Source organism: Urocitellus parryii, chromosome 1, assembly GCF_045843805.1.
Source record: "Urocitellus parryii isolate mUroPar1 chromosome 1, mUroPar1.hap1, whole genome shotgun sequence".
Taxonomy (NCBI): domain Eukaryota; kingdom Metazoa; phylum Chordata; class Mammalia; order Rodentia; family Sciuridae; genus Urocitellus; species Urocitellus parryii.
In genome coordinates this window covers 51,400,467-51,416,150 of record NC_135531.1, presented here as the reverse complement: position 1 = coordinate 51,416,150, position 15,684 = coordinate 51,400,467, and the positions used below count along the sequence as shown (strand labels likewise).

At 33.7% G+C, this 15,684-nt stretch overlaps 1 protein-coding gene across 1 annotated transcript in view; it reads right to left on the bottom strand.

Annotated features, from left to right (window-relative positions):
- Cwc27 (CWC27 spliceosome associated cyclophilin) overlaps window positions 1-15,684 on the bottom strand; it is a 212,955-nt gene that overhangs the window by 17,126 nt on the left and 180,145 nt on the right. Inside the window, exon 13 of the mRNA XM_026390852.2 lies at window positions 13,196-13,299. Within this exon, the coding sequence (XP_026246637.2) occupies window positions 13,196-13,299 (104 nt within the window). The remainder of the gene's footprint in view (window positions 1-13,195; window positions 13,300-15,684) is intronic.

Here is a 15,684-nt window from a genome sequence, read left to right as displayed (position 1 = left end):
CACCTGTTAAATAATGGGGCCTTTTTATTGATTCCATGGTCTATTGTCTAAGCTTTTTCCAGGTGTGGATAACTAAAAGAAAATAAGAATGTAGCATATTATCCACTCAGGCTTTGAAACTAAAAATATAAATGTAGAATAATAAAGGTCCAACTTGCCTTACCAGATACTAAACAGTATTATACTGCTACAATAAGCAAGCATAGGAATAGGCAGAAAAAAAAATCAGTGTAAAAAAAAGTAAAACAATGAAACCAACCCGAAAGTATACATAAAGCTCTCACTCTATAATAAAGCATACATTTGATACTGGTGAGGGAAACAGGATTATTCAGTTATGGTGGTTAACAATTTAGAAAAAGAAAAAAAGTTATAATATTGACCTAATATGCCAAATCAATTCCAGGTGGGTTTTTGATATAAATTGAAAATTAAAAATAAAACAATAAAAATACTAGAGTGGGGTTGGGGTTGTGGCTCAGCGGTAGAGCGCGTGCCTAGCACTTACAAGGCTCTGGGTTCGATCCTCAGCACCACATAAAAATGAAAAAATAAAATAAATAAATAAATGTTATATATATATATATATATATATATATTAAAAAAATACTTGAGAGAAAGACTTAACTATGTAGACTTGGTATTTTGAAGGCCTTAAGAATAATAGAAGGCAGGAAACATGCAGGAAAATATTGGCAGATTTGGCAATGCAAATATTTAAAAGTCCATGTTCAAAACAAACAAAAATCTCCATAAGAAAATTATATGGCAATGACAAACTGGTAAAACTATTTTGAACAAAAACAACAACAAAATATTTCACATTTAAGAGATTTTATAAAGCAAATAAGAAATATATAAACATAATAGACCAGACAATTAACAACCACCGCCACAATAACGATATACAAATGATCAGTTGACATATTGAAAAAAATTCAACTTGGCCAGTAAACAAAGAAATACAAATTAATATAAGGTAGAAATAAGCAAGGATCAGTAAATCTATATCTTCAATCTATGCTACAACACACACACACACACAAACACAAACACTTATACACACACAATTCCCAGGGTAAGGAGAAACCAGTAATTCCATACAATCCTTGTATAGGTATAAATGACTCAACTTTCTAGAATATAATATAGTGAAAGAAAGTGTTTCCAAAGGCATACAGAAATTAGAAACTGGCCAGGCAGGCATCAGCTGGGAAGGGCTCGAGGTAACTTTCTTAGTGTGATGCAAATGTTCTATATCTTGTTTTGGTGGGTTTACAAATTTTGGCAATTGTATATAATTCATTTCTTCAAAGTGAACAGAAAACAACTGTGTTTTCTCATTTGTAAATTTTACCTTAATTAAATTTTTCCCCTAAAAAAAGTCTACCTGACTCAGCAATTTGATTTCCTTTTAGCTTAAGGAAATAATGGATTTATAAAATATTTAACTACTATTTTATTCATTGATGAAAGTTTTACAATAAAACGTGAAATTAATTTTCTCCAAAAGGATACACATTAAATTATGCTATATCTGCATGATAGAATATTACAGACATCAAATGAGATGTGAAGAATAATTAATGATATGAAAAATGTTGATAATATACTAAAAAGAGAAAAGGGAAGAAAAGAGGTCTGGCATAATTCCATTTCTGGAAAAAGCATCTATATACAAAACAGAGGATAAATAAAAACATGAATAATGATTATCTGTGGCATATGAAATACTAGTGATTTTGTTCTTTGCTTTTTTAATGTTTTTATATGCTGAACATGTATTATAAATAGATTGTTATTTGAAAAATTAGTATGACAACAGTATTTATTTCATTTAATAACTATAAAGAAGTTGATGCATTATTTAAAATTGCCTATAAAGAAGTATAAACAACTATGTAGAAATTATGCATTGCTCTCACTAAACTTCACTTGGAATCTTACCACTTGGATTTTTCTATCCTGTTTTAAGTACCCTTTAACTTTCTCTTAGATATAGTTAAAAGATCAGAACAATTTGGTGATAATATCTTTGTTGCCTGTGTACCAGGGTAACTCATTTTGCACTGGTTTTGTTACTATCTATAACAATCATCATGAAAGAACTTTTTTTTAAAAACTATATTATCATGCCAATCTCAAGGACCTCTGCTCCTTAAACTTTCTAATAGAAGTGAATGACTCATGCATGTAGAATATTTTTTTCCCCTGTTTCACAATGTTCTTATCAGGTAAAATTAAAAAAAAAGATTCTGCAGTAAGTCCATAATGTATCACTCTATATTCCCAACATAAAAAAGGTAATCTTGCCCATTCTCCTCCTCCTTTTCTATGAATGCTAAATGTGTATTAGCGAAATTCTGCCAACATTAGCACTTTATAATCTGGATTCTGCTAAAGAACATGCTTTTAAACAAAACAAAACAAAACAAAACAAAACAAAACAAAAAAAAACCAAACAGGTTATATTATTCTCTTTTTATCAGCATTTTATAAAATAAAACATTGAGCACTAGTAGTGAATTTAACAAATATGTCCCCATTCCGTTTAGGTTATAGATAGCAATTGATGTAAATTAACATTTGTCTTTTCTTCATATATTACTTTGAAATTATTAGATCAAGAGGACTGTGTAAATAACATTTTGTCAATTTAATTTAGAATGTCCAAAGCTTCTTCTAAGAGTCAGACACTAATTCTTAGTGTTTTATGTAAGTTATCTCATTCAATTCTAGTAATGCTGAGGTAGGTATTGTTATTTTCACTTTACAGGTGAAGCAACTGAGGCTTAGGAGTCAGGCTGCTTACTTAGGTGGTTCAGCAGTTGTTGTCAGAGCAGGGACTTGAACCCAGGTAGTTTTATTAGATAGCCCAGTTTATGATTATGTGATAATTCAATATGTAGGATGACAGAGTAGGTTTTGATCTCAGAACTCTCAGGGGAAAAAAGAATGATTGTTTCAAAGGGAGCCTCCATGGTGCTTCATTTAAAAGAATGTGCACAGTATTTCAAAGATGGGAATGAGGGATAGTGGCAATAACCTGTTCTTGAAGATAGGTAATATTGTTTAGAATCAAAGGCTTCTCAAAGTCAAGTTCAGTCAAGTTTCTTATCCTAGTGATTATTACTTCATGTTTGAATCACTGTTGGTCAAATCTGGAGTTCTGGAAGTAGCATGGGCTCTGAAGTGTGACAGACAGTTTGACCACTTATTACTATGTAATTTGGGGCAAATAACCTAATTTCTTTCAACTCAGTTTCTCATTTACAGTATGATGGAATTGTGAAGGTTAAATGAGAGGCAACAGAATAAAGGCAGTAGGGGTGCTTGAAATATAGCACGTGCAAATATTTGTTTCAAATATAAACAAAGGGCTGGGCATACAGCTCAATTGGTAGAATGCTTGCCTCAAGTATAAACTGATGGGACCCATAGTCACCTTCATCTCCTATTACCAGTGTAAGAGTAAAAAATAATGAAAAGGATGCATATTTGATTTAAAAATGAAGTATGAGTGATTCCTAATATCAGTTGTTTTTGTATATTTTACTAATTAATCTGAATAACTTATGATTGCTTAGAAATATACTAAATGAGTGGTTTCAAAAGAAATGAAGAAATTTTTCATTAAAACAACTCTTCAGAAATACCAAAAGAGCCCATGAAAATATATATGCCACTTGGGCAGGGCAAATTTGTTCATTTTAATCCTTTACTTAATTCCCACTTTTTAAAAATGCAGTGAACTGACAAGAACCAAACTTGGGTTAAACAAATGATAGTAGAGTTCAGAAACCTCTCTGGTCAAGTAAATACCTAAATAAATATGGAAGGACATTGTAGAGTACTATCAAAAACATCCCTGGATTCCTGCCCCTGGTGTGTTAGTAATACTACATCTTATGATCTTTGAACCTCAAGTTTCCTCAGGTAACAAGAGAACAACAGTACCAACTTATATGGGAAAGATGAAACCACACCAGGAGAGTTAAGGATTCTATGTGAATGCAAGGTTCCTTGTCAATGACTATGAAAGCACTGCATCATTTCCTCCCAATGTCTGTTCTAAGCAGAAATCTTCCTCACAATGACATTTATCTCATTTAAGATTTTAGACTTTCAATAATATAGATGAGTGTCATGTCTAGCTTTATTTCACATTACACACCTCATGCATTATTTACATGAACATCATTCAAATGAGGATAGCTTTCAAAATGTACAAACTCAATTAATTTGACCTATTTGAATAAAAAAATACTGGACTACAATATTAATGCCACTGAAAGATTTTAGTTTCATTTGATTAAAAACATTCATATAAAACTTGAGGACATATAATTACTTGCCATGCATCCTACATGTTTTTAAATACTTTTTTTAAAAAAATATTTTAGTTACAGATGGACACAATACCTTTATTTTATTTATTTATTTTTATGTGGTGCTGAGGATCAAACCCAGTGCCTGACATGTGCCAGGCAAGGACTCTGCCACTGAGCTACAGGCCCAGCCCTTTAAGTACTTTTTAAGAAAAAAAAAAAAAAGGACATATTATTTAGAGGTCTTAATTGATAAACATAAGTAAGGTCTTTATGATAGTAGCAGTTTAATAAATACAAGTGGTTCAGATCTGAATGAAAGACAAAAGGACAATTTACCTTTCAGCTGGAAATTAGAATTTCTGAGGTAAGTACAGCATCTGAACACAAACTCTAGAGCTCCAAGAAAGGCTACATAAAGCACAATTACAGTAACTACTGAAAAGATTATTCCCTATAAGTTTATAAATGAATATGTGATTTGCAGATCATTTAGTTGAAATTCTAATGCTAAGGGCTTCTCAAGTCTTGGCAAAAAGAACAAGGGGGAGTGATTTGTAACTAGTGAATAAAAGGTAACTTCTTTAGAGATTATTAACAAATGCTTATAACAAAATACAATCTCCTTTTGACTCCGAGAACTGTCAGTATTGCTTTGTTCAGATTAACTGAGCCAAATACATTTTATTAATTTGATTTAAAACTTCAGGTATTATCCTATTTCCCATCTCTTAGTGGCCCTCTGTATCCCTCCACAGCCCACAGAAATAGAAATACCTCCAGAAATTTCTGCTAATTGTCAGCATGTCTTATGATCTTCAAGCATCCTTTGCCCCTTGTACTGTAGCTTTTTCTGGCCTACACTGTATCAAAATAATTTGTTTCACGATTTTCCTGAATTTCAAGTAAATACCATCCACATAAATACAATTTCACTAAAGGCTGTTAAGAGATTCTTATAGGTCACATTGGTATGGCACCTTTTGATAATGACCAGCATAGCAGTTTGGTGATTACTGTTTGTGATCTGAGGATGCCCTAAGGTACTGCTCTTCAACAACTGAGGTTGATATTCTTCCCAAGACATACATTATTCTTACTAAGATCAATTCAGAGCCAACTATTAAGATAAACTTTTTTAAAGAAAAAAATATTATTCATGCTAAGAATTCAGTACGATCTGAGTTTTCTGACAATAAAAAATGGATCTTATTAGGTACTATCTGAAAGAGACAAGACAAGATATCTGGCTGGGTGAAACAATTCAGCACAATTCCCAGTGAGACAAATCACTAGTCATGTGTAAGTCTTAAAAGAACAGGAGCACAGTGCAGATTTGAGAATATCCAAGGGAGGTAGGGAGTACTGTTAAGCAGCTTTGATGCCCCAAGAAGGTGTAATAATATTGTTGCTCTTTTCACTCTGTCTTTCCTACCACAGCTTAGTGGTGAATGTGGGTTAAGTGCAGGAAGTGTACAGTGGAATGGTGTAACTGATACTCCAAATTTCTTGCTGGAGGGTGGAAAAGGAGAGGCCCAGGATGGTAGAAGATATTAAGGATATTGTGAAGAAGTAAAGAGACCACATAAAGTCAGTTATAATTCTAGACTTCATGCCAAAGACTTGGAGAACTTAAATAAGGGATAGTCAACAGCCACTTCCCAGTCTTGCAGTGGTTTCTATGAAAGACAGACATAAATAGCAATGCAAAGAAATTAAACACTGACACTGAAACCAAATTTCACCAAAAACAGGTTAGAACTTGTGGACTGAACTAAAATGGATTGTCTACTGTAGCAAAATTATCATAGGATTTATACAAGACCAGAAACCCATAATATTCAACATGCTTTGGATGCAATAAAAAATTACTCAGCATATGAGGAACTATGAAAATCTCAATCTGTATGGGAAAAGATAATCAATAGATACGAACACAGAGTTAGAGACTGTAATTAACTGATTAAGGCTTTAAAACAGGTATTGTAAAACCATTTGAAGAAGTATTCTTGAAATAAATGGAAAAATAGAAAGCCTCAACATAAAAATAGATACAAATGGAAGCTTTAGAACTGGAAAATACAATTAATTCAAAATTGAAAACCTACAGGATGGTCTAGGTAACAGAATAGAGGTAACAGAGAAAGAAATTAGTGAACCTAAAGACAGATTATTAGAAACTGTCCATTATGAATTGAAAGAAAAGTGATTTAAAAAAAAATAACAGAATCTAGGGTCCTATAGGAAAATAAGGGTCTAAAATTCAACATAGAAAAAAATCAACATAAAAAGATGTCAATTCTTTTCAGACTGATCAATAAACTTAATGAAACTCAAATAAAAATCTTATTATTTTATCAATAGACACACTGATTTTAAAACTTACTATAAAGCTAAAGCAATCAAGCTAATGTGGTACTGGTGAAAAGATAAACATATAGATTGATAGAACAGAATACAGAGCCCAGGCAAAAGACCCACATAAATATATCGAACTGATATGTGATAAAGTTGCAAAGATGGTTCACTAGAGAAAACACAGGATTTTTAACAAATGGAACAAAGGTGACATTAAAGCTAAGTCTCCCAAGAAAAAGTGCCAGGAAGGTAAATCAAGTAGGAGGAAGAAGGGAATGGGATAGCAAGACTTTCTAAGTAGAGGAGACAACACGTGCTAGGCCCAGAGAAGAGAATACGATGGGTGTGTGAAAATACAGGTACATGAATGCAACCTTGATATGAGAGACAAGGGAAGACAGGTAAGCAGAGGCCTGACTTTGAGAGTCTTGTAAATCAGGCTAAAAGGAGTAGAGTTTATCTTGAAGGTAAGGGAAATTAAGGAAAGGTTCTAAAGGACTAGTAAGATCCAATCTGTGAGTAAGAAAAGTCAATATGGCTGCACAATAATGAATAGACTAAAAAGGAGCATGACTTCAAGGAGATCAGCTAAGAAATGTAGTTATTCAGACAAGAGATAATGGGGGCTTAAACTGAGAGAAGCCAGGAGGAGCAAGTTAAGGGCTGATAAATTCAGATATGTGTATGTTGTGTTTAAGAAACATCCAATTGCTTAGGACATAGCCACATAGGGATGCTTAATAGGAAGCTGAATATTGGCTGTATGGTTTAGCAAAGAAGTCTGTGCGGAGGTTTAGCAGGAACTGCTATAAGTGTATAGATCACTATGTGGACTAACTAGGTCACTCACTCAGTGAGGATTGAGTGGATGAGAGGACCAAAATAAAAAGCATGAGGTTCCAGAAAAGAGGAAATCTGACATTAAAGAAGTGGGAGAAGAACATTTAACGATGGAAAGACGTGGCTGAAGAGATGGGGAAAAAAATCAGACCATATTACTCTTACATAAGCAAAAGCAAGAAAATATTCTAAGGAGAAGGGGGTCATGTACCAATATGGTGTCTACACTGAACTATGTCTCTGGTTTGGGAAGCCTCCTGTAGATTTTAAATGAAAAGGGGGTTCATAACATTGGCAAGCGTTCTGATGGAGCAGTAGTGTGCTATGAACCAAATGAATCAAGTTGGGTGGAGACAGTAGGGGAAGACAATAGTGCACAATTTTGCCCATAAGATCAGGGAGAGAGAGGAGTAGGTAGTCCTTGTTTTTTGTTGGGAGAGAGATACATAAGCATGTTTTAATGATGATGAGAAGTTAAGGAAGGAGAGAAAGATACAGGAGAAAAAGGACAACAACAACAAAAAAAGGAGAGCGAGAGAGAGGGAGAGAAACAGAAAGACACAACTAATAAAATAGATTCAACTAATAAAAAGATTCTTAGGGAGAGAAGGAATGGGCTCAACAGGATATGTCAACACTCCTTCCCTAAGGGGAAAGGAGAAAAGAGGATCCAGAGGATTACCCAAGAAACTGTTAGGATTAACGAGGGAATACAAAATACTGTTCACACACAAGAAGTTCAGTAACTTTCTTAGATCCCAGAAACAACCAACTGGAAAATGTATTAGAAAAAATAGCTCACAAAAGCAGCAGAAATGTAGACTGTCTGGTAATAAACTTAATGAAAATGTGCAAAGATGTGAAGAAAATTATAAGACCTTTCTTTAAAAATTTTAAGAAAAAACAGTTGCTGTCTTTATACCCTTGGAGATGGTAAAAGCCTTCTTAAAGGAGATATAAAATGACATACATCATAAAGCAATGAGATGAAGCTATGTCCGTAATGGCACCTTATAATAAGATCTGACTAGGTGGATCTAAAAGTCCATAAATTTTTAAAAAATTATCTGCATTGTTGGTATTCATTGTTTCGTATGCTCAAGACAACTGGCATCTGTCATTTTTGCACCATGCTAATTCCAGAGGAAGGCTTTATAATATCTTGAAGCTAAATTTGGGTTCTCGAAATTTCAATCTTTAGCAGAAACAAACTGATTTTTAACACAGCCAAGGTGTAGTAACAAAACTGGAAAAAAAAAAAAAAGTCCAGACTCAAAAGTTCTAACTCAGGATAATCTTGGAGAGTTTTTTAAAATCAAGAATGAGACTCCTTAGAGATGATGACACACCTGAGAAGAGGATCTATATTAAAACATGTATAATTTTATTAAAAACAGAAGCGAATGACACCATATGTATACTTAAAATTCTTTTTTCCAAAGTCAAAAAGCATTTCTTCTAAAATGTGATTCTCTTTTACTAAGCACTTCAAAGAGCCTTAATTAATTTTTGAGATTCCAACTGACCTAAAGGCAAGTCTTAAATGATATTTACTTGAGAGTATAAATGGAATGACATTTTGGGAGAGCCATTTGAAAATATCTAGCCAAAGCCTAATATTCATACTCCCAAGCGAAGCAAATCTAGTTTTAGAAATTTATCCTGAGAAAAATGGGCAATGACATAGATACAGGGATATTCCTTTTGGCACTGCTTATTATGTTAAAAATTGGAAAAGGCCTAAATATAAAATAATGAGGTCAAGTAAATTGTGGTTCATTATATAGTGGAACTACTACATAATATATTAAAATTATATCAGAATTATGTATAAGAAGTCACTATATATTGCTAAGGGAAAAAAAAAACAAGTTATAAATATAAATGTAGTAGTGCTATATGATCCCAATTCTGCTTTAAAGGTGTATGTGCATCCACATGTATAATTTATAATATAAACATGTTTAAATATTTAGTATAAATTGTTTACTAAATTGTTATGTATAAATTAATAGTATTAATCTTTGAATTTGAGATTAATAAGTAAAAGCAAGAGAATATTCTAAGGAGAAGGGGGTCATGTACCAATATGGTGTCTACACTGAACTATGTCTCTGGTTGATTTTTGCTAATTTCTTTTGAAAGGTCTGGTAATCTAATTATTCTATAGTCAATTTTTTTACTTATATAATAATCATTAAATATTTAATTGAGGCAACCATGCAATTGTTAAGGTTTCTCAAATTTTTATAATATTGAATACTATATATATGATGGAGAAATATGGTGGAGGGGAGAGAAAGGAAGAGAAAGAGGAGAATGCAGATAGATCATCATATGATTTATTGTTTTATCATGTATATTTGTTGTAAAGTTTTAAGACAATTTTAGACTTGATAATCTGGAAAGAAATTTTCAATAGAATATATTACTGAATAGTTAATGTCCTTAAGATTTCAGTCTACTCTTATAGATCTAATTTTTTTGTGTAAGGAACAGGTGGCTTTCTCTTTTATATGTTTCGCCACTGCCTTGTTAGCTATAGCTCAAAACTTGTTTTCTGAGCTCATCAAGCTTTATCTAACCAAACCCAAACTGGCATATGGGTTTCATCCACGCGTTCATATGAATCCTTTGGCTGATGACTTCTGCCATGTGTCTAATCATTTTATAAAATCCATGCTTGGATCTGATGCAGTGGGACTAAGGAATATAGTGGCATAGAGACTGCTCCAGCTGCTAAACTAGAATTTAGTGCCATCAATGCCACCAAATATTGGCGATATATATCTGGACAAAGGAAGGATCCTAGTAATTGTGAGTGAAAAATTTGTATTATGCATTTCAGCTTAGATCTACTAATAACATTTCTTTAAACGCCTTGTTAGACAGTGAAATCTGGGAATAATTATCAAGCACCATACACACTGTTTACAATAGAATCATATTTCTTTTCTTTTTCTCCCCCTCCCACTCCCCCCCCCTTTTTTTTGCATAAAAAGTAGAATGCTGCTGAATGGTACCCAAATGTCTGTTGTATACCATGCCAATACAGCAGCCCAGCCAAAAATGCAAATAGAATAGTTTGCCAAGTAAAAGAAAACATAACAAATTGGTAATGGTTTCTATCTTGACAGAAAATGAAAATGATCCCTCAATGTGTGGCCACTCATGCGGACACATAAAAATGTCTTAGAAGCAATCATTTTACCTCAGATAACAGACTCTGACAGTGTAGTTCAGCACACTGGCTATCTGACTTCTTAGAAAAATGGCAACCATGACCTACAAAATAGTCTGGGAACCATGTAATTTATGCATAACACACATGCACATGCCATCCACTCATAATATTTGCTATAAATCATTTTGAATACAAGACTCCTTTCCTGAGTAGAATATACTTTATGAGAGAAGATATAAATTGCCAAAGACTTGATAAAGCTGAGCTGGTTTATTTATGAACAGAAATGATATTGCTTATAACGTTATAAAATTCCAATGGTCTACATTGCAATAGGAAGGCATTACATAAGGTCTGTATGTATTCTATATGATTCTGCACAGTGCCTTGAACACTAAAGGTATTTTTACTAGATGTCAAATAAAAGCCAAATTATTCTGGAGGCACACAGTATATAGATCTGACTTTCTGTTTAGGAGACTGCAACTAAAAGCAGAAATGAACCCCCTAAAGACCTGCTAATGGTTCTTTTAACTTACTTCCCCCTCCTTTATGACATTTTTTTTTTCTTCAGATGAAGAATTAGCCAACACTGACTAGTGATTGTTTTCCCCCATCTGGTGAAGATTTCCCATTTGTTCAACTTTCTAATAAGGTTGTTAGGTGGAACATTGATTGTATGATCAAATCCCACCAAAAATAAGAATGGCACTTTTAAAAATACATAATTGATATGTGAAGATAATGAAGAATTCAAAATGTGAGAATACTGAGCCAAGGGGCTAGGAAGAACCTTGGGAAGTAAAATGATCTTGCCAAGTTGAAAATAAACTTGAATCCTGTGGGTTATGAGTTTCAAATGAAACTTCTGGGGTTTGAATTTGTTGGTGACTTTTCTGTTCAATAAAAAAAGGCTTATATGGCTTATAAAAAGGTTAAAAAAACTTATTGGGCATCAAACTGCTCTTACAAAACACCATCTTGATGAGTTAGGTGTAAATGAATCAGAAACACATGGGTTATATTTCCTTAAAAAATGCATATGGATTCAAAAATAAGGGGAAGAGGACTTGGCAAAACATTTTTTTTGTGTGGTGGCTGAACCCAAAATATTTGAAAGATATTTTGAGATATTCAAGGAATCCAAAATAAAACTAAACCTGTCCAGTCATATAAAAAAGCAGAAAGTTCTTTTATGCAAATGTGCATTTATCTCTATGGGTCAATCAACATTCACTGAGCCTTCATCTTTGGCCTGGAACTATGGAAGGAACCAGCTTCTGTCTTCAAGAAACTTTAAATTTAAACATAAATAAATACATAAGTAAAAGAAACCTGTCACAAGAGATAGAGGATTTTATAAAAATTGGCATCATAAACCAGATAGCTTGGAAACTATACATTAATTGAGAAGTACACAAGTGCTTTCAGGGTTCTATGTCTTCATTCCATTCAAATCATAATCCTCTCAGCCCTTTTACTTAAAGTTATATGTAGTTGCAGAATCTTATTAGTTTAAATGTTTCCCTAATAAGTGTTTTTATGTTTTTTAAATGTGTGTCCCAGCCCTCCTTCCTCCAACCTCAGATTTGTGAGTGCTCAACAAATCATGCTGACTGGTTTCCTGGAGGATGGGAGTGTTGAACAGTTTAAAATAGAGGAGATGCTTTCTGGCAGGGAACTCTGAGGCCATGATTCTGGGTTGGGGTAATGGCATATTTGATGGTTCAGAGAGTGAGTCATGAGTGTATGTGTGGGGGGATACCCTGGCTTGTCTGCAACAACATGCCTGAGCCAGGATGTAGAGGGAGGTGGAGGCAGTTAGGTGTGGGGAGGCCTAATATACGGTATGTGAAGTCAACTTGAGGACAGAGGGTTGTGATAAGGGAAAACATGATTCTTCTTCTTCTTTTTTTTTTTTTTGCCAGCATAGGATAAAGCTCTAAGCACAGGACACGAACATGTCGTTAGTTTATTTCTTATCAGTGTCTTTAAGAGCTGAAAAGTATTCAAAGATAAAAATAAGATTAACTATGTATGTGTTGCTAGGATCCTGTAGATCATAAACTTGAAGAGGAAGTTAGAAGGATTATGAAATAGATTACTGAGTTTTAAAATGTGTGTGGGAAAGTGCGAAAAATTATTGATTTACTGTTTTTAAGGCTGTTTCCCAGTTATTTAACTTGAATTTTACCTTTTCTAAAATTTTAGAAGTACTTAGAGCAGGGATAGAGTCCAATGTTTCTTACATATTTTCAACTGGCTAGTACAATATTGGGGACACACCACACACTCAATAAATGCTTTACTTTATAGTAAATATTTCACTTTATATTGAACTGAAATGAAGTAAAAGAGTTCTGAGGCCCTGTAATGTGATGGTGAAGTATGAAAAAAAAAAGATGGTATAGTGGAAATGTTTGCATAATGTCTCTTATTTGTGTCTATTCATTCATGGTTAATACAAAGAAATCAAAGCTCTTACCATCCTTCATCATCTTCTACTTCTGTTTCGGAAATGTCATTTTCAGGAGTTTCAGCAATTGCTTGAGTGAGTTTAGATTTAAACTGGTTCAGCAGCGCAAGGGTCTGAAATAACAATTTGATTGCTAAGAAAATATTCTACTTGGATATAAAGCACTTACAAAAATGTTTGATTTTTGAAGGAAAATAACTGTCTTCAGGCTGTAACAATGATATTAATAAACCTTGACATTGTTCTGTTTGGATTTTTGGTGACATTTTTCCTCAGAGATAGTTCACCATTTTCTAATTCTGGGAAAATATATTTGCTTATGTAGAAGACACTTTCATTTTAAAAAAAATATTTGCTTATTACTAGTTAGGTTTTTAATGCTCCCTAAATAGAAAGGTAATTCAGTAAGATATGTGGAAGCAAAACCCACCACAAACAAATATATTTTTCATTTAATAAATCTCCAAAAATGTAAAAATATCAATATTGAGAAAGTGGAATGAATGAACCCACTAGCTGTTGGAAGATGGGCAAATTGAATAATAGCGTTAGAAAGCTGTTGACATCTATCAAAAACTTGAATTTGATTATACTCTCTGATGATGCAGTATTTCTAATCCTGCAAATATATTCTAGAAAAATAATCTGAAACAGAGAATATGGCTTATGTAGAAATATTCATATAAATGAAAAAAATGGAAACATTCAATGTCTATCAATGAGAAAACACATAAATTTGGTAACAAGCAATAGATGTGCTATTATATTGTAATTAAAAATTATACCAAAAAGCATTGTACTACATTTTTGAGTGAAAGAAGGAGTATCATGTTGAATATATTAAAAAGAAAGAAAGAAAGAAAGAAAGAAAGAGAGAGAGAGAGAGAGAGAGAGAGAGAGAGAGAGAGAGAGAGAAAGAGTACTCTGAATTCTTTTTTGGTTCCCATATCCTTTGTAGGCAAGAAGCACCAAGTGGTGACAATCTTAAAATCACATTGTTTCCTGGCTATATCTTACCAGCCTCTCCAGAATTTAAGCAGAGAACATGGGCTAGGAAAACTTTTTCTGTTCTACATTTTTAAAGAGTACATCCTTGTGAAGTGGCATAAAGTACTATATTTCTGAAAAATCAAGGGCTTAATAATGATTTTTGCATGGTGAATTTGAACTAAAATTCTCACATTTCATAAGGAAAAAGATGTGTGACCGATTGAGTTAAACATGTAACTAGGCTGGGCATGGTGATGCACACCTGTAATTCCATCCCCCCATCCCCCACCACCTTTCCTTTCTGTTGGTACAGGGATTGAACACAGAATCATGCTAAATTGTCCAGGCTAACCTTGTACTTGCAATTCTCCTGACTCAGCCTCCTGAGTACCTAGGATTACAGGCATGCACCACTCTTCCCAGCACCAATTTGTTTTTAGAGCCAATTAATGTGCTACTGGCATTGGCTCAAAAGTGGGGAGTGTAACAAACAAACAAAAAAATCCTCTTGGGCCTTTCTTATCTTTTCCTATATTCGACTAGACTTTGTCTAGCTGCATTCCAAAACAAGAGAAGACAATGGGCAGGAAAGAAAACATCACAAAAATACAGGCGCACATTATAGGGAAGAAGATAGCATCTATGTGGAGACATTTTTGTTTGGCATCACATGGGGAATTATTCAGTCTTCTGATTTTTGTTGAAAGAATGAATTGTCAACCATTTATAGCATGGCTCTTCAGCACAGAAACTTCTCCACTTGGAGAAGTGATTCTGAAGGTGCCCAACCTTAGTAGACTGTTGGTGCATATCTACACTAGAGTCTCCCATTTTATGTTTGTGCCTCCACTTCTGCCCTGGGTCCCATCTACACTTTACACTGCTGCCAGGTTGGGTAGATCTTCCCCAAATGCAAATGAGATCATGTCACTTCTGTTATGGTTCCTCACTGTCCTTAGGGTCAACTGAATCCTTCCTATGAATCAAAAATACCTTTTCATAAACTGACTCCTGCCTATTTCTTCAGCCTCATCTCCTTCCTTCTCTTGGTTATAATATCATTCAGTTCTTTGCAAAGAGGACAAAGACTTTTCACATATTATTCCTTTTGTCTCTGCTTCACCTGGTTATCTCCTATTAAACTTAAAATTTGGCTGACAAGTCATTTCTCAGGGAGACCTTTCCAAATTATTAGGCTGTGTTTAGTTCTGACTGTTACCCATTTACATTGTTCCCTGAACCTCTCCTTTTCATAATGCTCAATCCCTTCTATTGGTATTACTTGTTTAACTGGTTCCTTTCCCTAACAGTTTGGAAAGGGCAGCAATGGGTCTTTCTGTTAACCACCAAATATAGTTATTAGTATGTGACAGATTTTAAGTATTAGTTGCTTTAAGAATGGGGAGAAAAAAATGCATGAATAAGAGTGATCCTCAGGTAGATCTTTGGTAGAATAGTTACTATGAGATTCTATGACTCCATGAAAACAAGCTAATAATGCACTTCAT